At 34.5% G+C, this 27,160-nt stretch overlaps 1 protein-coding gene across 1 annotated transcript in view; it reads right to left on the bottom strand.

The window, feature by feature from the left end:
• Nha1 (Na[+]/H[+] hydrogen antiporter 1) overlaps positions 1 to 27,160 on the bottom strand; it is a 266,381-nt gene that overhangs the window by 42,493 nt on the left and 196,728 nt on the right. Inside the window, exon 8 of the mRNA XM_078193764.1 lies at positions 16,604 to 16,804. Coding sequence (XP_078049890.1) covers positions 16,604 to 16,804 — 201 coding nt within the window. The remainder of the gene's footprint in view (positions 1 to 16,603; positions 16,805 to 27,160) is intronic.

Here is a 27,160-nt window from a genome sequence, read left to right as displayed (position 1 = left end):
TTAATGCAGTAGCCAGACTAAAAACTTTTAAGACTGATAATGTACTAGTTCCGGCTTATTGAAATCATTCAGGGATGAAAGAAATGTTTTACTCGAGTAGCAGAAATGGCTTTAGTTTCTTGAAATGGGTGCGAGTAATTTTGTTATATATAAAAATCTGCAGTTAATTTCACTACCGATAATATTTGGGTGGCATGATGATGTTTTATTAATAATATTAATTACAAAACGAAAACATTGACTCAAATCTCGCATGCAACAGTTTGACACGCAATTATTACATGCAATATAAATGACAATCTTAATCGCCTCTTATATTATTCAATTATGCTAATTGTATCATATTGATAAACCTTGATTCTATAATTGAAATTATACTCTCTTATCCAAAGGTTTATTTTTGTAATATCCCGATACCAAAACATTTTATTATCTAAATGTTTTCATCACGGAAAGAAGAGTGGAGATCGAGGAGGTAGTAAACGGTAGAAAGAACGAGAAGATAGATGAATGGCTGGGCAAGGTAGAGAGAAAGAGAAAAGAAAGGGTAAAGGAGAGAGTTTTATTAGTTTTTTAGGATAAGAGGCGAAAGAAAACCAAAGGCATAGCAGGTGCAATAGAGGGAGAAGGGTTGAAGGAAATAACGGATTTTAGTCAGTAGGTATAAGAGACAAGAGTGTGAATGAGAATGTATATATAAAAAATGAAAGTTTAAAATAGTAATGTAGAGTTAGGTTTTTTGTAAACCAAATCCAATTTCTTGGCCGTGAGGCTGAAAATAAATAATGAAATATAAATATTTTATTCAAGTTCTGTACTAGCTATCTAGGATAATGTATCCAAATAATGCAATGATTAGATAATGAGTACGTCTGGATACCAGAATATTGTAAAAATAAATGTTTGGATAAGGGACAATACACTAGTTTCGTACTTTCTGTTTTACGAATGTTAAAATTACAACGATTCTTTCCTAGGAAATAATTGACTAAATTTCTGAAATCAATCGTATATAACTACAATAAAAATGAAGAAAAATATAACTATGCCGGAGAATTAGTGTCAGTTAATTCTTACATTGTTTAATTTAGAGATTCTTCTCGGACAATTCGATTTTTTATTAAAACTTGGGAACTTGTTTCTTTATTCAAATAGTTTAATGACAATTAATAAATATAGATTTGATTTAAATTTTTCTTCTCCACTTATTCTTTTAAAAATTTCGGATTCGACTTAAAAACGATTAATCTTGAGTAATCGTACATCCGAGTTTGGTAACAGTTTTCCTAGCAAAAGTAAAATTAAAACTACACACTCTTACATCTACTTACAATGATTGATCAATGGATTGATCTAACACGCTTATCATGACGATTAATCGGTTGATTCGACAAATATATTCATTATTGTCATCTTTATAAAACACAATGCGCCAATCACATTTCTCGCACGATAGTGTTAACGAAATTAAATTAAGTACAATCTTAACAACAATAATAAATACTCGTGGTTCGTTGACAGGAGGCGTTCCCTACGTTGGCAAAGGATTTTTGACAAAGGTCTCGCCGTTTCCGTGGAGCGACAGATGCTGTGGACGAGGAACGAGCGGAAAAGGGGCCAGTAGGTCGATCGGAGGGGTTTGTTCGTGCGCGATTATCTATCGAAGTGCGTTTTCGCAGCGCCACGACATCCCGTTCAATGCGGAATCCATTGAACCGTGACCAGAGAAAGAGGATATCTCGTTCCGGAAGATTCGGCGAGATTCTGGCACGTGTTCGACCGCCTGTACGTATGCAGACACGTGCAGTGTGCATGCGGCGTGCAGAGGCTCACCGTTTCGTCGAGTTTCGAGCACAGTCTATGTAAATCTGTCGCGAAGGAGAACCCGTTATGGGACGCGATCTCGCGGAAATGACGACCAACTGGATAGGACGCGTATCGGGACCTAGTGGCTGGAAAACACTGATGCACGCCCGGATTTTTACAAAACATTAACCGAGCTTCAGCTCTTTTCGAAATTGCCTTGCAGTAGCGTAGTTTCGAATTCCAAACGAGATTACGGCCAATCGAATTGCTCGATTTCCGCGATCCTACGCCTGCAGTATGCTTAGCGGAATCCCTGATTGGTCGTGTACACTGTTCTGGTATATGTGTGCGACTTCGTTTCAGGTTTTAACACTTTATGAACGAGTACAGCGACTTTGTCGATGTAGCGACAATATCTTTTATGTATACCTTACTATATATTTTATTTCAGGAATTGCAAATACGTAATTTGATTATGCACGTAATAAGAGAACGATACGTATTGTTCATGTTTCTCGTTATTTGATTGTTGAATAGATAACCTAGTTCTCTGACAAAGATATCCATCCCACTTTGGAAAGTCTTATGGTAATAATTAATCATGATTAGTTCAGAAACTATGTTCTGTTGCTAGAACCCGTTTTAGATACAAGACGAATTATATTTGTTGCTTCGTAATTTACTACAAGCAATATGATCTGTCCATAGTACAAATCTAACAGTGAATATATGATTTCATAAATTTTGTTACTGAATGAATTATATTACTAAACACAGGTTACCGATAAATACAACTAACTCAAATGACTATTACGATTAGTTTAGAAATTATGTCAGTCATTTTATTAGATGAATACAGATTTCGTCTTTTTTAAACTTGGTACATGTGGAATGGTATTTCATGTTCATCATTTCATGTCTTCGTATGCAATTTTTTGATGAAAGTATTGTAAAATGATGAGTGAAAGCTAAAACTCTTTCATGTGCTGTCTAATATTATATTATTACATATACTATGAAGTTTCTCATATCGAGTAGATTGAAGGTTATAGCAGTGTACACAGTCTTATGCAAACATATACAAGAAACAAAAGTTACCTCATTGTAGCAAGGAAATGATTAAAAACGAAGAAGAGCTAAGCAACGTGGTGGTGAAAGAGTTAAAAGGAAAAAAGGTGCGGGAGATTAACAGAAAAACGTGATAGTTCAACTCTGACAATATCCTGTACTATCTTCAGTTTTTCATCGAAATTAATTGATCACATTCGTCAAAACGTTCATATAAACTATTACAAAGTTTATTATTTTACTGCAATAAACACAGAGTAGTAGTTTTTTTTAATAACGTATCATTTGATATGAAGCTTTTGTATAAACATTTCCATTTCGTTTTATGAAGGACATTATTCAGCTGCTTTTTAATTTGCGTAAACGAGCGCTACCAACCATAGAGGAAAACATAGGAAATAAAAATCTCACATACACAAATATTAATTCTATGACTATTCTCTGTTCATCGCAAGAACCAGTCTGGTTCAACTCGCACAAGGCACACGCGGTCAGAAGTCAAACAAAAATGGCGCATCTCTGAATGCTCGTGATTAAACGGCGTTAACTGTTATTATATTGCATATCTTAGCCAACGGAATTTAATAGTCGTGGCTTTCGAGAAAGCCAGGTCCGATTAACTTAGCTGCGCTTGGTCCATTATAGTTCTAAGCCCTGAATTTTCATGCTTCTCCGCGGTCGAGAGGTCATTACGATGTTTGACTGTGAACAATGCTTGTGAATTTCTAACGCTTGATGCCCGCGTAATTCCAAACTGCACCACGGACGTATTACACGCAAATTTCGCAAGGCTCTCTCTCCCCTCCAGCGGCCCCTCCAATCAGGAAACTGAAGAGGAGCAGACGAGCAGTTGGAAAAAGTTGCCGAAACTTTCCCTGGGGTCCTCTGTCATCGGGATTCGTGACACGTGCGATTCACTGGCCGCCAAATTCCACGTCTGCCCGGAATTGCGGCCGAAGTTATGTTCGTCACGTAACGCTATCGATGAATTGCTAAGACACGAGGATCTCCCCTGTCTACTACGCACCGAAAGTACATTTCGCGTTGCACCGCGTGTAATTTACGATCGGATCGCGGATCTTCGCTCCCTCGTCTTTCCAGGAGACCCGGCCGGTGATAATGGTGGATTTATCACGCGAAAGTGGATTTATTTGGCCACCCCCGCACCCTCGTAAGCCACCACCGCCGCCGCCGGTGGCAGCGAGCGGTGCATTCGAAAATGCAACGGCCGCGCAATCTATCGCGCGCAGGGAGGAATGACCCCTCCTCGATTGACCCGCTACCCCGCATCCTGCCTTTTTACCCGAGACCTCGCGCCACCTAACCGACCCTGTTCCGCGATTTTCACGAACGTCGTAAAACTGTTTGCTCACGCGAATGAATCCCGAGCCGGTCCCGTTAGTTTCCCGGAGAGGAACCGCTCCGGAGAACCCGGCCGGTCGATTCCGCCATGCTTCCCGGATCCTATACGCCGGCGATTCAATAATTATCCGCAATATCATTGATACCGTTCGTGGAAAAATCGTTATCCGTTAAGGGGAAATCATTGTTTTCAAATCATGAATTTTCGAACTTGGATTAAAGAGCCTTTCGACTAAAAATATCGAATCCTTTTCGGCTTCGTTTTTTATATGACTATATATTTTTTATCGTCGTTTATGAACTGCATTTTGTACGAATAACTTTTCGAATAAATTCTTCATCGAAAACTTGTTCAAACGAGTACTTCGAATAAATGTGTATTTGGGAAATATTTCGAATAAATTGTTGGATATAAATTTTGTTCGTATAATATTTCGAATAAATTCTCGGAAACAAATTTTATACGTATAGTATTTATAATGAATATAATAAATTCGTATAATAATTATAATAAATTCATATATCTATAATATTATATAAGAAATTCGAATAAATAAGAAACAGTAGATCGTTTCTTTCTTACGATCTTCCACTTTAATAAGTCATTACAGGGTTGTTTATTAAATTTCTTAATCATTCTGTTATGCAAGCGAGAAACATCGTAATTTATCTTTTAATAAAAATTCCGAAAAAGTTTGATTTATTAGATCGGTTTGCTTGAAGTATCTTCTTGATTAACGATGGAAATTGCTGTTGAAAAATTGGCGAGGCAACGAACTAATTGGCAGTAAGTTATCAAGTTTTAAATCACTGATATTATCTACCGGTAGGTAAGCTTATTATTTTCCTTAAAAAATTCTACGAAATAATTTCTTAATCGTTAAGAAATAAAGTCTTTGAATGAATAAAATTATATTCGAAATATTTATCGGAGAATTTATTTAAGATAATTGATGCATTTTATGGAAAACAATTTGTTGAACTTATTATGTGCTACTACAATATATTGTTACGAGCATAATAGTCGTCCGCATTGCAGTTATAAACTTTACTCCAATAAAAGTGAGAAAGTTATAATAACACCCTTTGCTATTCAGTGATGCATTGACTGCTATTCAGCGCAGTTGGCTTATCTTCGCGCATGCTTCTTTGCGTTCTTGTAGAAAAAATGCACTTTTTACTGAAAGGCAAAACAGAAATGCACTGTCCTCTTCAGTCTTCTTGTTCTTGACATAACATCATGAATATTCATTCAAAATATAGCATTTTTAACCTCAGGCACGACGCGCCACTGTAGTGGCTTTCGTGAATGTTTCGTGCTTCACTCAATTGTTTTATTAATTATTAAAGTAAACGGTTAAAGTGGAAGTGTGTATGTACAATATACTAAGAAAAGAATATATGTAATTAATACTATATATAGCTAGACGGAAAAAATATATGTTAAGAAAAATGGTAATTTAGTTATGAAAAACTTTATTTGCGCAAAATCCAGCAGTACCTAAGATGTTAATACATCACGGTCGATAAAATTAAAATTTAAAACAAAGTTAGATTATAATCATGATTTTATAAAAGTGTCTCGTTTAAGTGAGTAGGATATTTCGGAAGTAATTATAGTTATTAAAAAAATGTTCCTGCAGAAGTTGTTTGGTAGAACGCGTTACAACATGTAGTATTAACTCTTTCTTTTGGATGGCGTAGTACAGAAAATCTGTAGGTCAATCTAATTTTCTGAAATAGAAAGCTATATTTTTTTCTTCAGAAAAATAACAATAGGCACTGAGAGGAATCCAAAGAGGTGCTGTACGATATTATTCTAAGTACAATAAAGGTAAATCGTTAGCTTACGTTTACGTCCTGCATTGGTCGACGATCACCATCCAACAGCCTCTGCTGAGCAACATAGATTGCGTTTGTACTAAGTTACTACAATTATAATATTATAGATAAGAATAACTAAGAAGGATTATTGCTAACGCCATAAATTATTAAGTGTAATTTTCACTTACCGGTTGAATAATATGTTATTCTTCTGCGTGTTTACCATCATTGAAAATACAGATTTGTAATATCTGTTTGTAAAGGGGGGTGTACTCACTTAAACAAGAGAACCCGTATATTTTATTTTATGTATGAGACGATTATATTATATTACATTGTATTGTATTGTATTATATTATTATTGTTATCATTATATTATTAAGATATCGTTATTGACGATAGTAAATACCGACTTGTAAATTAAGATTTATAAAAATGTTTAATTTCATGTGCTTTATCTACTTATTATATGTTTCTCCTATGTTTATCTAGAAAAAGATTTTCATAGAAATGAAAAACGAAATATGTTGTTATTATATTATATTATAATGTATCAAATAAAGAGAAGTTGGGCCAGGTAGGGGACCATATCATGTGAATATTCACCTACAATATAATATAATGCTCGGGATGGAATAATTATGTTATAATATTGTCGTATTATTATTCTGACACACTTCACGAGAGTATTGTGGGTATTTTTTAAATTACTCATGTAATTACAAGTGATCGTACATATTTTGTATCCATTACGATAATGCCTCAATAATTGCATTGTTGAATGATCCAACTATAACTACACTTCAAAATAAATGACTATCTTCAAAATAAATTCTATGGGTTCATAAACAAATTTTGATCATTTAAACGATGTTACGTTGATCATTTAAACGATCATTTAACGAAGAAAGGTTGTAAGTCTAACTCCGGAGAATCCGTTTATTTACACTTTGTACAGTAGTGGTCTTAGCTACAAAATGACTTGGCTGCAGTTGTACCTAATCTCGGTATAATAACGTCGCGATTTGTATTGGACAAATAATTCTGAACTTGCTACACTCGGTGCAAGAACGATTTTAAACTTGCTGTCTTCGATGTAAAAATTAATTTTGATTCGATGTAATTCTTCGCCGTCGCACAAGCTTTTTCGAAAGCTCGGTCGCAGGGAAAATCTGGTAGAGGTGAAAAAAGCGAAAGTAGGGATAGGAAGGAAATCTGTGGTAGGGGATGTTTTAGCAACGTTTTGTCTTGGGCCTTGAGGCCTCTTTCCGCGGAGCCCTTTGGAAATCCTCGGGGTTTATAAAGCCAGCTATTGAGGCTAAATACGAGAGATTGTCAACCGATTAAACATACTTCGTACGAAATATTAAAATTACTTGAAGGTTCGGTTCCTCAAAAATAGCCTTTTACCATTACTAGCATCATAAACTGTAAATTGGCCCTCCTTGTTTGAAGATCGTCCTTTGGGCCTTATGCCCAGGACGAAACATTACCAACAAGACGAATATATTTAGTTTGGTGGCATTTATTATTTTATATAAAAATATCACTCGTTTGAATCTAAAAAAACTGATATAGTTCTCATTGCAACTGCAACGATGCATTACTATAAAAAAGTACGGGGATCAGTAATTTATAATATATAAAAAGGAAGATATTTAATGCAATTTATCTTTTCTGTAAATATAAAGTGCTCCGACTACCCAGTTAATGTTAACATAACCTGACAGTGGCATGATAAATTATTAAAAGGTCAAATATGATAAATCAATGTAAAACTTGTTCGTCCCTATAGTTGGTAAAAAGTCATCGTATGAAAATATAGTCGCGTTTGCTATTTATATTTATGGTTGCATCGTGCGCAATGAATTTTATCGCGGGATTCTCCGTTATCGTTAACGAAGATATTTTCCACGTCAATACGAATAGTTAAACAATGAATTTTTATTTTTCCCTTTTCCATGCAGCTCGACATATACTGAAGTAATATTGACGTTGTTGTTCACAGTTGATTTACGATTGATTGAAAACATTTCTCGATTCGGTCGACCACTCTGTAGTCAGCGCCGCGAAACTTTTTCCACTTTGATTCTCTGTGAAAAGTCAACGCCGCAAGCGGAACTCGAACAACAATAGCGTGAAATGTTTTCGAAGGCCGGGCTCGGGAGACGCTGGCTTCAAACAATATTTTGAAATTTGCGTTGCAAATAGTATGAGAATTAATCCGTCCGGACTTGTACGAGTATCAATTGCCGGATTCAATTAATTCTAGATTTGAATGTTTCTGGTATCATCTTCGAAACAAACGGCCGCGGTAAATCACAATTAATGCACGCGTTTCGTAAATAACACGCGTTTCTATATAATCGTCATTGTTTACGTTTCCCTGAAAACTAGTAAAACCGCCACTCGTTCAGATATGATTAATCGAATAGGAAATTGTAAATTACAAACTTTATTAGAAAGTGGCTGTGCTTTTGGCGAGGTGATTAATTATCGCTTAATTACGTACTTCGTTTATCAAAATTTTTCTGAGAGAAATTCGTTACACCGTGTAACAAATTATTTATTTTCTTCGACTCGGTAATTATGAAGGCGTATTTCATACAAATCGATCATTTTTCAGCAAGAATTTCCATTGTTGATCAAGAAGATACCTCGAGCAAACCTTTCTAATAATACTTTCTTTCAGATATTTTATTGCAAGAAAAATTATGATGTTTCATTTTAGCGCGACAGAATCGTTAACAAAGCTAATAAACAACCCTTTAGTAACTTATTAAAATGGAAGGTCATGGCAAAAAACGATTTATCGTTTCTGATTTATATCACTTGCATTTGTATTATTGATATCTACATCCATTCTACAACATATATTATTAGTATTTATAGTATAAATAATCGTTTACACCGTTAATGTGTGCATACTGCACATATTTATTGTATTCATGTCACGTTCGTATTATAAATGTTCATTTATGCGATTTAAACGGACGAGGGATTTGAACATCGAGTTGGATAATAAATTAAGCTAGAGCGCTATAGCACGAATAAATCAAAATGCTTTTAACAGACGAGATTAGATAAAATGGAAAGGTGCAGCAAAAGAATGGTGGACCTTTACGAGAAACCTTTGCGTCTACATCGCAGGCTAAAAATGTGAAAAAAACTTAAAATTTGATATCCAATTTAAATTCGCATTTGAATTTTAAATGATCCACGTTTTTCGTCGATTTTGGGAGATACGCGGGGATGCATGGCGCGCAGACTTTTTGTCAGCGACCGTGGACTGCGCGGAACGTCTCTTCGGCTCCGAAATTGATAATTCACTAGCGGGCGGCGTACGCAGCGAAGACGGATAACGTACAATTTGCGTCAACTCGTGGCGGAGTGCGGGGAATATGAGCACCGGCGTAAATTACGCTGAAACACGATGCGAATAATAAATTCTGTCAGCGATGTCTGGTTCCCGGCAGCTCGGACAGTATCTTGCCGATGCTGCGGGCAACTATCAAGACGAGGATACTGCGTTCCGATGAAAAACGGTTCGATTAGGTCACGCCCGGGCCGGTTCTAAGGGTTTTCCGTGGCCGAGACGCGGGGTTGGCGATCTCTCGATCGATCGCTATCGATCCGCCGTTGTGATAATGCACGTCAGCGATTCCACCCTTTCAGCAACCGTCCAGGTGCTTCCTCGGCTGCCTTAAGGGCGAACGACCTTGCGAACCGCTTTTCATCGTGACCGAATTCGATTACCCACTCTAACGCGACGATTATAAGGTCATTTTTAAGAATCTTTTTGAAACGGTGATAATAGTCGCACGTGATACTCACGGTTCAACACTTCCGATGATTTACATAAATAGTCAGACACCTTTGTAAACGAAATAACAATTTATACCCTTTGTACTCGAGTGTCGACTCGGCCATTAAAACTGTTGTAACACGTTCCAAAATTATTTATACAGGGTGTCCCGGAAATCGTAGTACAACCGGGCAGGGGGTGATTCTACATCCAAAGAGAAGAAAATATTTTGATATAACATTTTTTCATCCGGTGCTCCGTTTTCCTGATAATCGACTTCAAAGTTTGTTCAACTTGTAAACGATTTCATACAATTTTCTCGTCACGTATTATTAATCAAGTCAAGTGTCGTGCTTGTGTATAGCAAGTTTATAACATGAATGATATAATTTGCATATAGCAAATGTTACATATTTGAAACATAAGATTACTGAGGCATTCGAAAAATTAAAAAGCGATAACAACTTACAATCTGTCCAGATATCATTAATTCATCGAGCAAACTTATGTATGCAGCAGCGAGGAGGACATTTTCAACAATTATTGTAGCATTGTAATAGTAAGTAGTAAAAAAGAATAAAATATGAATAATCAATAGTGAAACACTTTGTATTGTTTCAACCGCACAATTATCACTGTTTTGTATACACTGTCCCGGACAGAGATAAGCAGAGCAGTGAAATACACGACAAGCAAATTGTATGAAATCGTTTTGCAAGTTGAACGAACTTTGAAGTCGATTATCACGAAAATGGAGCTTCGGATGAAAAAATGTTATACCAAAATATTTTCTTCTTTTTTTATGTAGAATCACCCCCTGCCCGGTTGTACTACGATTTCCGGGACACCCTGTGTAGTTATCGTTGAAGCTCTGATTTAAAAAATTATTGAAATTGTAAATGTTATATGAATCACGATACTCGATTCCATATGTATAGAATGAATTTTATTATACGAAATGGAAATACCGTAAGCAGAAAAATTATTTTAGATTTTCAATTGAAATGGCTTCGAATGTAGAGACGTTTAGAAACGTTTTTTGGAAACGTTAGAGGGTCTAGTTTATTATGCAATGACTAAAGTCCAATAAAGTGCAATGCTTTTCTTCAATTTTTCCACTGCTTTTATTACTCGTCGAAGAGAAGAGGTTATTCAACGGCTTCATTTAACTTTTCAGCGCGCTAATTTACGTTGTAATTGGTTTTTATTAAATTCAGTAACGAGGCCGATGTACCTCGAAAAACTGTGGCCAAAAAACTGTAAAAGAAGTTTGATGAATAAGGATCTACCACCCGACGAGACCCCATTGCCTATAAACCCTTCAAAAATGTCTATTTTATAATGCTTGAAGGAAGGTGTCCCCCTCGTATTTATAAAAATTACGAGTTTCCTTCGAGAGTTCGATGCTCAAAAGAAGTGAAGAAAAAGTTGGAGGATCTTAAAAAAAAATGTTGAAACCAGAAACAACGTCCGTGGTTTTTGCGAAAATTTTCATCAAAGTTAAACGTTTTCTCCGACATATCTTCTTCGAGGGGAGTAAAAACTTCCGGCACTGAAACAGGGATCCTGATCTCATAATAAATTGAGCTCCCGAGGGCGCAGAAGAAAACGGCAACTAAATTTGCCCAATAAAATTCCACATTCAGGATATAAAAACCGCATAATCTTTTCGGTGATCTTGGATTCAAGAAACGATACATTAAAAAACTGTCGTCTCGTGAACCGTAAGCCTTAATTTATAAGCCGATGACTTTCGTGCGGCGTAAAAGTTCTATCGCTCGGCTTTGTTATTTTAGAAATACGCATGCTACTATGCTGCACAAAATAGTTACCGTCAAATTACCACAGAAAAAATTAGGGAATACTTCACACGTGAACTTATTGTTCTACTTGTTGCTAGATTTTTGTAAAGAAGTAGTAATTATACAAATTTTATGCATTCGTAACAAAAAAGGGTAGATCAAATACAAAATTGTAACAATTAAAAGGAAAATGATATTTGTGTATATATGTATTATATATGTAACGAATATGTTAATGATATATGTATTATGCAATTTTTTGCAAGGAGTGGAAATTGACCCTGAAATATTCTACTATTTATTATTTGATTTCTATAATTCCCAAAGTGTACAAGATAGAAAGAAGTTAAAAGCAAAAGTTACTCCTTTTGTTCGAATCTATCAAGTGGTATAGGATTTTTTAACTGTTTAAACAGTTGGAAAAGGTGATAAATCAATAATTGATATTTTTTGATTTTTTATGTAGATTTGAAATGTAATTTTTATTTGAAGACTTTCTTTCTATCGTGTACAGCTTGTAAATTATAACAATAAAATAAAAATTAGTTGCATATTGAGAGTTAATTTGGATCTTTCAAAACGATTCTATGCAACAAAAAGAAATTGCGTTTCAAAAAGAAATATGTTCTGATGTTTTAAATATCCAGTTTAGAGATCATACAATTAGACAATGACTATTCTGCACAAAGATCCACAGTCTAATAATAAATAAATAAATAAATAAAACTGGCGTTTTAGTCCTCACATTGCTGGTCTCGAATATCTTTACTGAATGAAGATACACGTTTGCCATTTTTCCAACATGCTTGCTACTTCCACGCCCGATAAAAGTGATAAAAAGAAAACACTGTCTCTTTCATAATATCATACATTGTCACTCCATAAACGTATGTAGAAAACGAATGTGTCTACAAAGAGGGAAAATACTTCCAACAAAACAGAATAATACCGTAAATGATTCAAAGCAAACTCGGTTATATTTTCGTCCGTTTTAACTCGCGTTGAAACCTATATTGAAAAAGTTGATAAGTAAAATCATAAAAAAAGAACATCATCTGTTCGCGTATGTCATAATAATTCATCGCTATCCGTTGCAATGCTTGTACAGGAACATCCATCGTAAAAGATCAACCGCGCAGCGTAGAGAATCGTGCATAACTTTTTATTTCGCGTCCGGTGTACGTCAACGCGGAAAAGCGTAAGCACGAGTGTCTTCGTAAGGAAAGGCAAGCACGGAGACAGTTTCAATTGTTCCAATTACCGTTCTCGCGGCAGCCTGTTACCGTTTCCTGGCGAAACGAATCGCGGACTCGACCGAACACAATAAAGCAATGGCGCAATCTTTGTCGAGGGCCATTCGGAGCGTTCCGCCGCGGCCCGACGAGAAAAGAACCAACGACTCCGGCTGCGTTTCTACATAACCGGCTTGTAACGGACAATTGCCGGTCGTATTGTATCAAAACGGTCTGCCAGGGTTGCGTCGAAGGTGCTGGGCGGCGTTAAACAGCCAAGGGGGCGCTCTGCCAACAGCGTTGCCTTTTATTGCGCCCGGGACGGCGGGGTCAACCGTTAAGGCATCGTGAATCACGGGAATGGCCGGCATTCGGTAAATGATGAATGGAGAACGAACAACAATCGTTTCTTTTTTCTTTCTTTTTTTAAGCAACGACCGGCTGCTGCTCGCCATGGATATCTACCGACGCGACCCGTCCCCGTTTTGTTGCCGTTTGACCGACTGAACAGATCTAATTGGAAAAAGTTTCGTCGTTATCGATAGCTTCGGTTTGCTGCGAATTCGAGGCATTGTGCCGCTGCTGGTGGCTTAGCATTAATTATACGGCCTATTGGGATCGCCAGGCTTGAAACGTTCCGCCGTGCGGCCACTATAACTACTTGGGAAGTAGTATAGTCCTTCCTGGAAGAGACAGCGGAACTCGGATTATTCGCTGTCTACTGTCGCGCGGCAGTGAAATCCTGGTTAGAATTAATATTCCGAATTCTAATGTAAATTATTGAGGTGTGCGAGCTGCTCTTTTCACGAGTTCGTTAATTCTGCAAAATAAACAGTAGGAGATAGTAGCGAAATGAACTAATTGCTTCATTAAATTCCTTTTAAGGTATTGATTAAGACATGAATTTTAGAATAATAATTTTTAAATTATTACTGTTGTTACTTTCATGTAATGGCATAAGGGATTATATCCTAGAAAGAAACGTTATTATTCTTATTATTTTCGCATGACTTTAGGAAGATCTTAAGAAGGCTAAGCTGAATTATTCGAATGTGTTGCTCCTTCTTCCTTCACAAAATAAAAAATTCGATTAGTTTGGAGATAATTTACATGGTTTTCGTAAACTTGCTTTGTAATATTAAATCAGACAAACAGAGCAGAATTATTACTGGCGTATTATGCACATGAAAATGAATAAGTAATAATACCGTTTAATTTAATATTTAAAACTATTATGTATACAGGATTTATGTAAAAGATTAATCAATATCGAAACAAATAAATATTTAATTTGATTACTAATAGATGTAGTTGAAGGAATTTCCGATATCTAATATAAACGATTTATATAGAAGTAAGGGGAGTTAATTACAATTAATTGGCTTCTGTAATAAATCACCTGTGTATTTCGAAAGATTAAATTCAATATTAAATTTCCCATATTTACGAGAAATAAATTTATCACGCGAAAAAGTGTAACTACCATTAAATAAATTAATTTTTACTTTTTAACTTGCGTTGGAATGGATAATTTCGTTTAAACGGAAGCAAATGTGAAAATTTCAGACACCGCAGGATACCTTGAAATTAGAATAAGATATAAAAAATGAGAGATAAGAAATAGAAACATTCGCTTGTATATTCTGTAAATAGGACGGGCAATAAAATCTTTAGAGGAAGAACACTGAAGTAATTCTGAGAGGTCAGAATTATTGAAGGTAGAAATTAATTTCCATTTAGCCTCCGATCCTTTCAATTAATCAAGGGAATTTATCTTTCGCAAAGGGATCCTCAGTAAATGAAGGAATAAGCTCCGAATGTAAATGAGGAACTGTCGCGCTTAACAGAATATTATGACTAGAGAAATCGTTGCAGAAAAATGAACAGAGAATGAAAGCGAAGGGGTAAAGTAAAGAAAGGAGTTCCGTTCCCATCGATAAATCCAACACGACAGGAATTACACGCCTCGTGAAGCGCAATTAACACTGCAACGAACAAGGCCAACAGCGTTAAAAGACCTATTAGACTGGCTGCGGGTGATGAGACATTTTCGAGGATTTGGCAGCGAGCCTTCTTAAACATAATCGGACTTCGGTATCGATGTCTAGTCGATATGACCCACTGAACGAATTTATAGAGTTCCAAAGGGTTGAATACTAATACGTATGTAGCTTCTAATATACCGTGCGTTCTGAGCTACTAATTTATTGTAAAATAATATAGTGTATATTATTTTATAATAAATATATCTAGTAATATATCTTGTAAATATATCTTGTAAAATTACGATTATGCAGACATAGTTGTCGAAGCTTTTGTATTTCTGCAATCATTCTAATAAACTTGATTGCATTTTATGCAGCACTTTGAGATCTACTAATTGCACATTAAAATAATTTTTCCAATGCCTGATAAGCGATGAAGATTCTTTTTGAACATTCGCGTCGCAAAGTAAATTATTCTTCACTTTTAATCAAATTTTATTCGAATTTATGTGCTTCGTTTGAGGAAATATCTCTTTCTGGGGAATTGTTATGGAAAGAAATGTTACCCCTGGGAGGTTCTTGAAAATGAGTTTTCGAAATATACATTATACATACTCCAGAATCAGTATAGTAAAAATTCGTTAGAACGAATTGAATTACTAAGTTTATTAAAATTAGTCCCAACGGAGAAATACAAGCAACCGTTGAATTGCATATTATTTATGTAAAAATAACAGAGAACGTTTTTAACCTGTTAACTGCGTATAACGTGTATACACGTCATAACGAAATGACAATTTTATAATAAAATAAAAATATTTCATCTACGATTTATGTCACAATGCTTATGATAACATAGTCATAAATTTCGCACACTTTAGGATAATTCTAGAACAATTATCAAAAAATCTACATTCAGTATGATCGATGAAACGCGTAATAAAATTTATCTTCAAAATATATCGACGCAGCTAAGTGGTTAATGTCGATGTGAAGATATCGATTTCTGTTACAAATTTTTGTTTTTATGTTTTAGACATTTTCTTTCAACTAATACTTTTACTATCAAATATGCCTTTTATCTGTTTTCATTATAATATTCGTTTAATGTGAAAATGTTCCTAAAAGAAGTTCTACAGTCCGTGCTTCAATCTATTAAACAGTTAAATAACTATTTTGATCTCTGAGAAAAATTATTGATACGAAGTGGAAGAATTTAAACAAAATTTGTATAGCAGCCTAATTAAACAGATAATCTAATTATATAATTTATATTATTGGCACTAATAAAATTAGATTTACTATAAAAGCAGAGGATACATAAATTAAACAAACTGAAAATCTTTCAAGAGACTCTATATATGTAAGTATTATGGGTCTAAATTGACCCTGCCTTCATTGATTGTTACAGAATTCACCATGAACATATATTTGATGTTTCTATTAGTACGTTCACTTTCACATCATTCATATATGTATATAATATATTATATTCAGTATATAATAAAAGTATATATAATTGAAAGCATGGATTTTAAATTAAAATTTTTAACGTGCCAATATTTATTTCATAGAATAAATTGCTTTGATTATATGGAATTTTTGAGAGTGCCCAATTGGCTGTCAAAGTATTAACGTTTATTGCATGCGATATTTAAATTAAAACGAAAGCAAGATATTTCACTGTCCCATTATTAATGAAAGGTTATTTCTACTCACGTCACCCTTTTCCGGAACATATTTGGCCAGCCATCCCCACAGAACACCGAATCCAAATCCGCCGATGATAGAAATGGGGCCCTGAAGGATTTGATACCACAGCGCCTCATGGGAAAACATGATGCTCTTCAGAATCCCATGAATCGCGACAGATGCTGCATCATCGATTCCCGAAATAGCGATAATTAAAGTTGGAATGCCCTGTAACAAACAACGATATTAAATGAATTACTGGTTTAAATATTAAGTGGTAATGTATGCACAATTAATATTCAATGCTGCACGATACTAGCAAATGACAATGAAATATTGAACAACAAATTAATGAAAAATAAACGTTCTAGAGATATTGAACCCTGGCTCGTTTCACATTATGGCTAATTAAACGATCAGTACCCAATTAAATGTTGCAACATCATTGTTTCAGAGCGCTTAATGTTCTAATGAACAATTGAATTTATTGCAGAGTCAATACTGGCATGCAATAAAGAATACTTAAGAAAATTACAATCATTAGGCCACGTAATATTATATTGCCACTGCATATCGATTGAAAAGTCATTATATTTTAAATAAATATTTGAAAAACTTGTTCAAAATGTGGTCCCTAATTGTTCCTAACATTTCACAAGCACCAATACAAGACAAAAGTAAAATAAACAGTAATATTGAATATTTGTATACATAAAAATCATATGCTAAATAAATTATCCGGTGTAAAGCATTAATAAATGAATAAATGTAGCATTTCAAAAACAAAATAATAATACATTAAATAACTAAAATTGTGGAACGAAATTAAAATTTTCGAAGATACAATAGAGAACAAAATTGATTAAAAATAGTATAACATTCTTAAAACTCATCTAAATAACTTAAATTTTCCTGTAAATGTTAGAAGGACAATTTCTATCAAAAACAGGTAATCTTTCACATTTCAGTGGCTGTAACTTGATTATCCGTCAACCGATTTTTATGAAATTTTCAACATGTGTATAAGTTATCGAGAAATAAATGCATTTTTTAAATTTTCATTATAGATTCAGATAAAATAATGAAAAAACGACAGGTTTTTCCAAATAATAGTAGAATTAAAAAGAAATGTATTTCAACGACAGTGAATTAGTCTCTCTAATATTTACAGAAAAATGCAAGTCATTTAGTCCTGTGTTAGAAAACTTATACAATTTTAAAAGTGTTGACTCAATTTTGCTCCCCACTGTATGTATGCTTGCAACGTAACAAAAAATAAACATCAAATATATAATAAAAGACAACTCTAATGAAAAAACAAGTTTGAAAGTCGAAATAATAACAGAACACAAACGTGAACTGATAAATTAAAATGCTTAAAAATCGAAGTAACAATATTCAAGAAATTATGGGATGAAATTGAAATTACTGGAAGTAATTTTAAAATTCCTAGTACATGTTTTAGGACGTCTCTATCTCGGATTTCGAATCATTCCGGAAAATAATTCACCCACCCCATTTCCCCTGACTGTCCCTTACTTTCGCACAAAAGTTTGATTGCCGAGTGCAATCGGTTTACTCGAAGGTTACTTTAAGGCCAGTGAAAATAATCTGCCAGGCTATTCGGCGGAATCGAAGGGAAAGAGAATTGTGGTGGGGAGGGAGGGGGAATTGGGAAGGGGCAAAAGGAGAAGTGGGGGATAATCTAACGACACTGGCCGACGACAACGGGGAACCGATTCCTCGGTGCACCGAAAACCTATCGAACCATGATAGCTCGTGCGGGATTTAAGTCCGCCGACTACCCTGATTCTCGACCAACCGGAATCAAACGGTGTCGCTCGGAAAGAAGTCCCTTGGTAAACGTTCCAGCTGGTCAGCGGTTCGTGTCGCACGCTGTGAGGAAGGTATTCGAACCAAAGTACTCCGCGTTCTTGCTATAAATCACTTCCGTAATGAGCGCGGATCGTCTCACGACGAATTGATCGCTTTTCCGGTCGACATCAGAATCGAAAATCAAAGACGCAGTGTTTCCGAAATTAGCAGGGGTTTAAGTCACCGCTCTATCGTTTTTATATTTCTTTATAAAATACAGTTTTAACAATTTAGCAATTTTTCTATATTATTACATCCTCGCAGAAAAAAATATAAAGTTTCCTTAACATGCGTGTAATATAAAATTTTAAGTAGGTCGCTATAGTGTCGTATATGTGAAATTATTGGAAGTTTCAGGAATCAATTTGTTCCTTATATATTTGTTTACAAAATGCAGAGTCTGCGGTTTTTCTAAATTAGTTTCTTGTTAAAAAATTAAAATGGACAAGTTCTTTGACATAGGCGTGATATAAAATATTAATTAGGTTTGTACAATATAGTATATGCGAAATTATAGGTGTTTTAAGTCATTATTTTATTAACTTTATAATTATTTATAAAATAAGGATCTCGAAAATATGTATTAGAATTTCTGTTCGTTTATTATTGACAGAAACACGACATCTGCATTTACTAACTTTTACGTCGGATGTCACGTATACGATTGTGTTAATCTCCTTTTCATATTAATAGGGAAAATGCAGTCTATTGTAAAATATTTCTTGTTATTAACTACCACCTTTTTTGCTATCCAATAATGTGTCGAAATTTCCACACCGAATTTCTCCGTGGATAATATAGTTTCTTTGAAAACACCTTGTTCAACCCTGCTCGAACTTAGTTAAAAATTGACAAAACTTGCAACTACGTTGCTCGGTGTCTGTGCTACAAAATGAATTCAAATTCAGAACTGTATCTGGAAAATTAGCGTCGCACCGAGCTGTTAACTATTACTCGTACTTCGGACTGTTCCAGAATTCCGCAAAGTTTCATCAAAATCGGGGTGTAACAGTTTCCGAGTATCGCGAGTAATAATGCGAATTACCCGACATACTTTGCACAGAGTATTCAATTTCATCACCGAGACTGGCTTGTTCCACAACTGGCCAAGAAATAAACAAAAAGCCACGTCTAGATCTTTCGCCTCATGAATATCACATTTCTGGGAATGGCCTTTGCACTCTTCAAACAGCTTCCACCCCATTTTCTAAACTGAATTATTTAAGTCCTCCCTTCTAGGCCCCCATCTCTTTCACCTATTCTCCCTACTATTTCTGTGCTTATCATTAAGCAGGGCTGCATCCTCCCGTCTCTAGCAAATGTTCTAACTACTCGGTCACTCGTCAAAATGCATGCGGTAGAAACGCTTTTGAAAAATATCGATCGTCCGTCCACGTTCGTCCCGTGACAGTCTCTGCTACATTTTATTTCGAATGTAACAGAAAATAGTCGCTTCAAGTAGAGCATCAACTTAACTAATTAATTGGTTTTTTTTTTATTAACCAATTTTTTTCAGTTAAAATTCGAATATATCGGTCCGGAATAATATTTTAATTTCATATAAATACAGCACACAAAATAATAACTTGAAGTAAGAAATCGTCTCATCAGTTTATTATTTTTGTTTTAAATAACGAACTTTATTTCGTGCTAAAATCAAATAAATGTTTTTAAAATAATTTGTTAATTTTTAAAAAATCCACTATCGTCATAACATGATACTTTGAAACGAAGAAAATCTTATTCGTGTAACGCTACAGATTTATTCGTGGTAATCGAATGTACTTTCATTCGATAAAATATTGATTTGTTATTCCTGTAGGAATTGAAATGGGAATGTAACAAATAAAAATTCTAAATTATACTATTTTTTAATTCCACATGGTTATGAATAATATCAATACGTTTTATAATATGATTTTTATTCCTTCCTTTTTACTTATAATATATTCGAAATAAAATGCATGTACATACTCTCTGCTTAACGAAGAATTAAAAAGTCTGTGTGTGATATAAATGCATCATTTCTTCATTGAAGTTTCGCAAAAAAATATCGATGAAATTAATGTGTTAATTACATGTTAATGTTTTAAATCGATCATAATGTACATAAATTGAATAATTGATTTAAAATGGTGAAAATATCTCTGGAAACAGATGATTGAAACTTCGTTGATTAAAGTATTTCTTGAAATAAAATTGAAGATAAGACAAATTAAGAAGTTGGAACAATAATATTTCAGAGGAGGTTATTTATTTAAATATTAGTTTAATGCATGAAATGTTGGATTTTGTTTTGTTTGTAAAAGTTTCTTTGACTAGTTCGTGTGCACGAACCTGATACAATACTGCCGGATGTCGTTAATTGTTTTATCAATAGTCAATGTACAGCAGACACCGTGCTAGCTGAATTTCCAGTTGGGACAGTTTAACGGGCTCTAAAAGCACGAATTTCCAGCAAGGAGATGCCAGTAGGGATAGTTTCTCTTCGCGGAGACTGTCGGGAGAAAATTCGTTGCAGGTTGTACAGCGGAGTGCGCTTTGATTTTCAAAAGATTGACTGGTCTATTCTTCGCTGGTGCACCAGATGGTGTGACCCCTTCACGAAATGGGTTTTCCGTGAGCTAAAGAGTCTATTTACCGTGTCACGTGAACTTGAGGATGCAGTCGGTGCATTTGCTCGCTCAGCCAATAGCGCCCCAAAGAAGTTTACGGGAAGTGATAAATCGTGAAGTCGGAAGACTCCGTCGTAAGAAAGAACAGAGTTATTCGAAGATCGTGTACATCGTTGTCAAATCATTTTCTAATAGATGGATGCGAACGAGTGCAGCGAAATTAGGCTAAATTTTTATACGGTGGAATACCTTGTTACGAAATCTTGTCGAAAGTAGAAGCATTTCTGTTGTAATGAATCAACTACGTGAGGTAACTGATAAACAATTATGCTTATGTAAGTGTACCTCTGTAAGTGTAGCTCTGTAAGTGTATATAAATTCAAATATTTTGAAATTATAATGAAAGTTAAATGCAAATAAAACTAAAAAGAAGTAAAATATCTGGTAAAAAATGGTTACAAAATTTCCAAAGAAAGTTGGTCACCTGATATGAACGATCAATAACTGTTAAATATTTATTAGATAAAGTATATGGACAAACAAATGTACTCAATTCTGTTAAATTTATTGCAGTTTGAACTGAAAAAATAACGGTAACAGTTCTGTATTATATGCACACATGATTTGAAAAACCACGTGGGGTTGCCGTCGAGCCCATAATATTTTTAAATTGTCTACAAATGTGTGAATAAATACTAAAACATTGAGGTATTCTTTGTTCTCCTAACTCATCTTGTACTTCATATTTTATATTTTGGAAATAATAAGTAGTATTTTGATTATTAAGATTTTATTTTAATTCATCCACAATTCCGCGATGTCACTTATACGAAGAATGGAAGGGATTCATTCTAGGGTTAATGGTAAACTACATTTAATCCCTCAAGGCAAACATATTTAATGATAAGTCGCATAAAAGTAATTCATTTATATATAATAAAATTTGATTAATTCTTAAAAAACTTGTGCTCATTGTAAAAAGTGGAATCACTGCTTTTCTATATAACGATTCAAAAGAAATCGAACTCTCTCGAAGAATTTAATAATACAATAATTAACAGACTGCGATACTCTAAGCATTTATGGTATATTCAAGTTTGTAAAATACGAGAAAATCAGCACCTCGATGAAAGTATATTGTGTTACTGTTCTGAATTTATCATAAGGAACTTTCTGGTCGATGTGAAATATTGGTCAATTCTTCTACTCGGAAAATAAATAATTAAAATAAGAACTTACACAAAGGTCCATAATCTAGTAATTAATTGAAACTTCTACCTTCAAATAACATAGAGAATTCATCGCCAGAATCGCGGACAAATTTCTGTAGTAATTTATGGCAAGCAACGAATAAGAGCGCACGTATGCAGTAAACAAGTACTCTTATTGGGTCGGCTTATGCACTTGACTGCAGAAATTGTAGGTTCGCGAAACGTGTGCGAGTATCCGGTGCATTGGAAGTGCAATAATTACACGCCTTTGCGCTCGCGTTTCTCCTAATTACTTCGCGACATCGTAACACATCTTAAAAGTCTTGTAAAGCTCTTTGACAAAGCTCCAGCACTTTATTTTTCGATTTGACGAAACAAACACTGGTTGCAGGCATCGGATTAGGTTAAGGGCCCTAATAGCTTGGATACAATGTCGTTGCGCGGTAAACTCCATCGATAAAGATCTAGTTAAGTCCAGCCACCGGTGTAATCTTCTGTAATTACGAAACGTTGTTCGAACTTTAATCCCATCTAATTCGAGGAAAATGGACACGACCCTTTGAGTTTCAGACCGGTCGACTTGTAACGCATCGGTGCACGATTACATCGATCCTGTAAAATTAAATGGAAACGTTCTTGAATTTTCTTACAGAAGGTCGACATTATTTAACAAATTATTATTTTGATTTCTGAACCTATACTCGACATTTTTGTAATAATAATAATAATAATTTATATAAATAGTTTTCGTAACGTGATGATTAATTTCTGAAGCATTATAATTTTTTCTTGCTGTTGCAAATATTTTTATTTATTTTTAATATTTTTACCTGTTATTAATACTGCGGATGTTTGGGTAAAATAAAAATCATTTTATTAAGTTGGAAATAATACAGCAGTATTTTTATTCTTTAACTATTTCGTCTGCTTTTATCTGATCTATTTGTATTTGTCATAAATGCACGAAGTCTGTAGTGCAGTGATGAGCAATATAAAGAAATTTTTATAAAATTATAGCAAGTGTTATATATTAATTTATAAACATTGACTCTTTACCTTTCGACATTTTATTTAAATTAAATTCCATTAAAGGTATTAAAAACTTCTTACATATTTTTTCAAAATAGATATTCTACAATTAATTGTCTGAGCTTCGGTGACTTTTTCTGAACTATTTTGAACGTTCTTTACGATTACACAGACTTCGTTTCCACAAATTATATAGACTATATACGTAAAAATGTTGCTAGAACAAAGAAAAGAATTTTTGCAAAATTATTGCGCGCTTAACTGCGTAACTACTCACAATTTGGCTTTCGGAATCTTGCAGATTAATTTTCCTCAATGGGAAGAACATTAAGAAATTCTCACGGAATTATAGCAAACTGTCTGCAATAGTTTCAATGCGAACAGAGCCAGCGGTATCCGACCCAGGAAGAATGGAACCAAAATTCCCAGCCATCTTATTCTTACGGTCTATTCTTCCCAGATCCTGCGAAATGGGACACAGTCGGCAGAGATTTCACTGGATTCAGCAACCGCTGTAACTCGCCGCAATTACAAAACGATGTTTAAACCATGATCCTATCTAATTCGGTATCGTATCTTTCACTGAATTTATTGTCATCGGTTCGTTCCGTACGGATTCTCCGGGGGTGCCGCGCCCACCCCTTCGCGGTTTTCGTATTTTAACTAGCTTGACCACGTGGTCGAACCGCAGCCTGTCCTCTTATTTCGTCCGTCGAGGCGGAATAAAACCGATCCCGTTCTTCTACTGCGTTCGTTTTCCACATCGATTATCGAGACGCGGCGGACCGTGTCCAAGGAATACAGATCAGACCGCCCCCGCAGTATAGAAACTAATTTTATCTCCATAAAGAGATAATTCCGCCTTCACGAGCCAAAAATACTACGAATTCAAATACTGCGCTTCTGGAGCTCAATATTTCCTTTTCTTCCTAACCTATTGCTTTACGGTTTATTTTCAAAGAAACGTACGTCTGTATCCTATTTAACTGAACGCAACTTTATGCAAGGAGTTATCACAACAAAAAACTAAAATATTTCTGCTTTTATTGAATAAATTTATACGTACGTCAATACTATTTCATTTTTAATAATTACAGATTATTAAAGTTATGTTAACATTAAATCAAAATTGAAAAATATCCTGTCTAAGTTATAATGAAGTTGAGAGAAGAATTCTTAAAATAATTAAAATTATTGCGAACACAATTTACGAACTATGTATTTCTATTCGTTTCTAATATTGTTTATTTCCTAATGATTCTAGTAAGGTTTTATATCACAAAAATGAGATTGTCGTTTGACAAGTATGCTATTTTTAATTAAATTGTTCAAGCTGTAAAGATTTGTTTTAATTTAAAAATTTCCGGAATATTTGTTACTTAAATGGAACATGTACTACTTGTCAACTACATCATTTGCTGTGAAAGTAATACGAGAAAATAGCAATTTGCGTTATTGAATCAAATTTTTTGAATAAATATTCTTCTTTGTCTATATATATAGATCATTGTTTTCCATTAATACGCAAATGATCACTGGCACACGAAAGCAATTACACATTCTGTACAAGATTTTTATTCGTTTTCATTGATTGCAATTTACGTAACGGATGCGCGTGTCATTTATTCTATGAATTCTGAAAACACGTTTAGCACATTTATTACTAGACTGAAGATTTCATGCATTTGCATCATACATGAATACGTAATTACGTAAGGTATAACACAGTGAAAACTTTAAATGGATTCCAGTATGCTGTTACGTTCTCATCAGCTTATTTCAGTTGATAACAGAAAGAGTAAACTTGCGCTTCATTTTCTATATGTACATCTCGATTTTTATTATATTTTTTGCGAGATACTTTTTCAGTAACACACACAGTCCTAATCATAATATTCATCTCGACATAGTTAATAGTTGTTGAAACTAAAAAGAGACAGAAACTGATTCAATGTCAACAGCAATATCATTTATAAAACAATAAGACGTCACCGACAATATAATCGATAATACAATCGAACTTCTTTTAAGGATTTATTTTAAAGTATTCAATTTAGCAAAGAATTATATACATTTAATAATTTCGGGAAAATTTTGATAAAATTCTCCAATGCATACATACCATATCCGACTTAAATTCATGTACAAACGAATAAAATTATATTCGAAAAAAGTTAATACCACGCCTATTTCTTTAAGTGAATGTCCTCCATTTGTCGAAGGGAAATTATAAAGTTATTCTACAAAATGGGGAGGAAAACCGTACGCTCGAAAAATTAATGAAATTTGGGAAACATCCGAGGAGACGCGCGATTCTAGGGATTTGGTGGGTCGAAAAATTTGGCAGACACTGTTCCGAGTTGTTCGAATGCGCTCGTAACAACTCGGACGGATTGTTTGACGCAAACGGGACTCGGCCGACGGTGAATTTCACGTGTCGAATTAGGTCCCTCCGAAGCGCGATCCTTTCGCTCCTCCAGTGGGATGCATTCGTAAGTAATGCAACGAAGTTGCATCTGTTCATCATAGCGTGGCACGCGCGGAACACACGGCGCCGTTCAACTTACCGGAAGCGGAGCGACACTAATTAAATTTCTTTTGGACGCCGGTTTGCCCGTAATTTCGCGTTTGCTTGGAAGTCAATTGTCAGTGGCGAAATCCCAGGAAAGTACCGCGAAATTAAAGCGGGCTAAATGCTCTGTCAGCTTGATAGACAATTGGAAATCGTCTTCGCGGTGTCTTATCTTAACACATATTCGTCGGCGTGACGAAAATTCGTCATTTATATATTACAGAAAACAATTGATTCTTATTCTTCTAATTTTAAATAAATTAAGTTCTAAGTTTTATGAAACAGAAATAATTTTAATCAAAGATGGTATGATTATAAACATCACTGAAAAATATCTGATTTTTAACATGTTACGTTGATTTTATGTAGACCATATTATTTCTACAGATAGTGTCAAAAAATACCGGTATTTTGTGAATGGCGATGCAATACAAAATAAAATATAAAGCGAAACTTAAGATCAAATATGAAATAAAATATAAAATGAAGTATAAGCTCGAATATATAATCAAATATGAAATCAAATATACAATATCATAATATAACATAACGCATTAATATCATTTCATTAAACTTGAATAATTGAAGTTTCCTGGATTCAAGTGACAAATATTTTTACGTTATTACACGTCATAAAATTGTGTTTATAACTCGCTTAAAATAAAGATACAGCGCGCTGTTGCAATTGCAGTGGAAACTTTGATAATAACAGAGTAATTATTTATCTGCAGGGCCAGGCTTAAGCATTATTAATTTATACAGTACATCGTATTGCATACGGTTTGCTTTAGATTGAGCTGATTACATGTGAAACGTATTTGGATTAACAGAGAACTCTGACACCAGAGATCAGGATAATCGAGATTCCATTGTATTTTACCTTGTCAACCAGTGTGGAAGCTAATTGGAAACAATCTATTCGACTTTTAATTATTTTTATTTCATTGCAGTTTATATTATTCAACGTTTTCGCCTTCACTTGCTAAAAACGAAGTAACAGCTTTTTTTTTAATTTCCCAATGATTACTAGTTATGCAAATGAACTTCAGCTTTTTTATTAAGTTGATTATTTAAATCATCCAGAGAGACTGTTAATAACAATTTAATTCGTGATCTAAATATTAGGTTTACCGGGAAGTTCTTTCTGCGAAGCGAAAGAATATAATCAATTTCCCGTACATTTAATAATATTTAGTATAAAATTTAATTTCGCTACCTATTACCTCTAGTCAGCGTGATGGCAATTTGTAAATAACATTTCTGAAAAGTATATGTCTCAAAT

This window comes from Augochlora pura, chromosome 10 (genome assembly GCF_028453695.1).
Source record: "Augochlora pura isolate Apur16 chromosome 10, APUR_v2.2.1, whole genome shotgun sequence".
In the NCBI taxonomy this organism is placed as follows: Eukaryota; Metazoa; Arthropoda; class Insecta; order Hymenoptera; family Halictidae; genus Augochlora; species Augochlora pura.
This window is presented reverse-complemented; position numbering and strand designations above follow the sequence as displayed.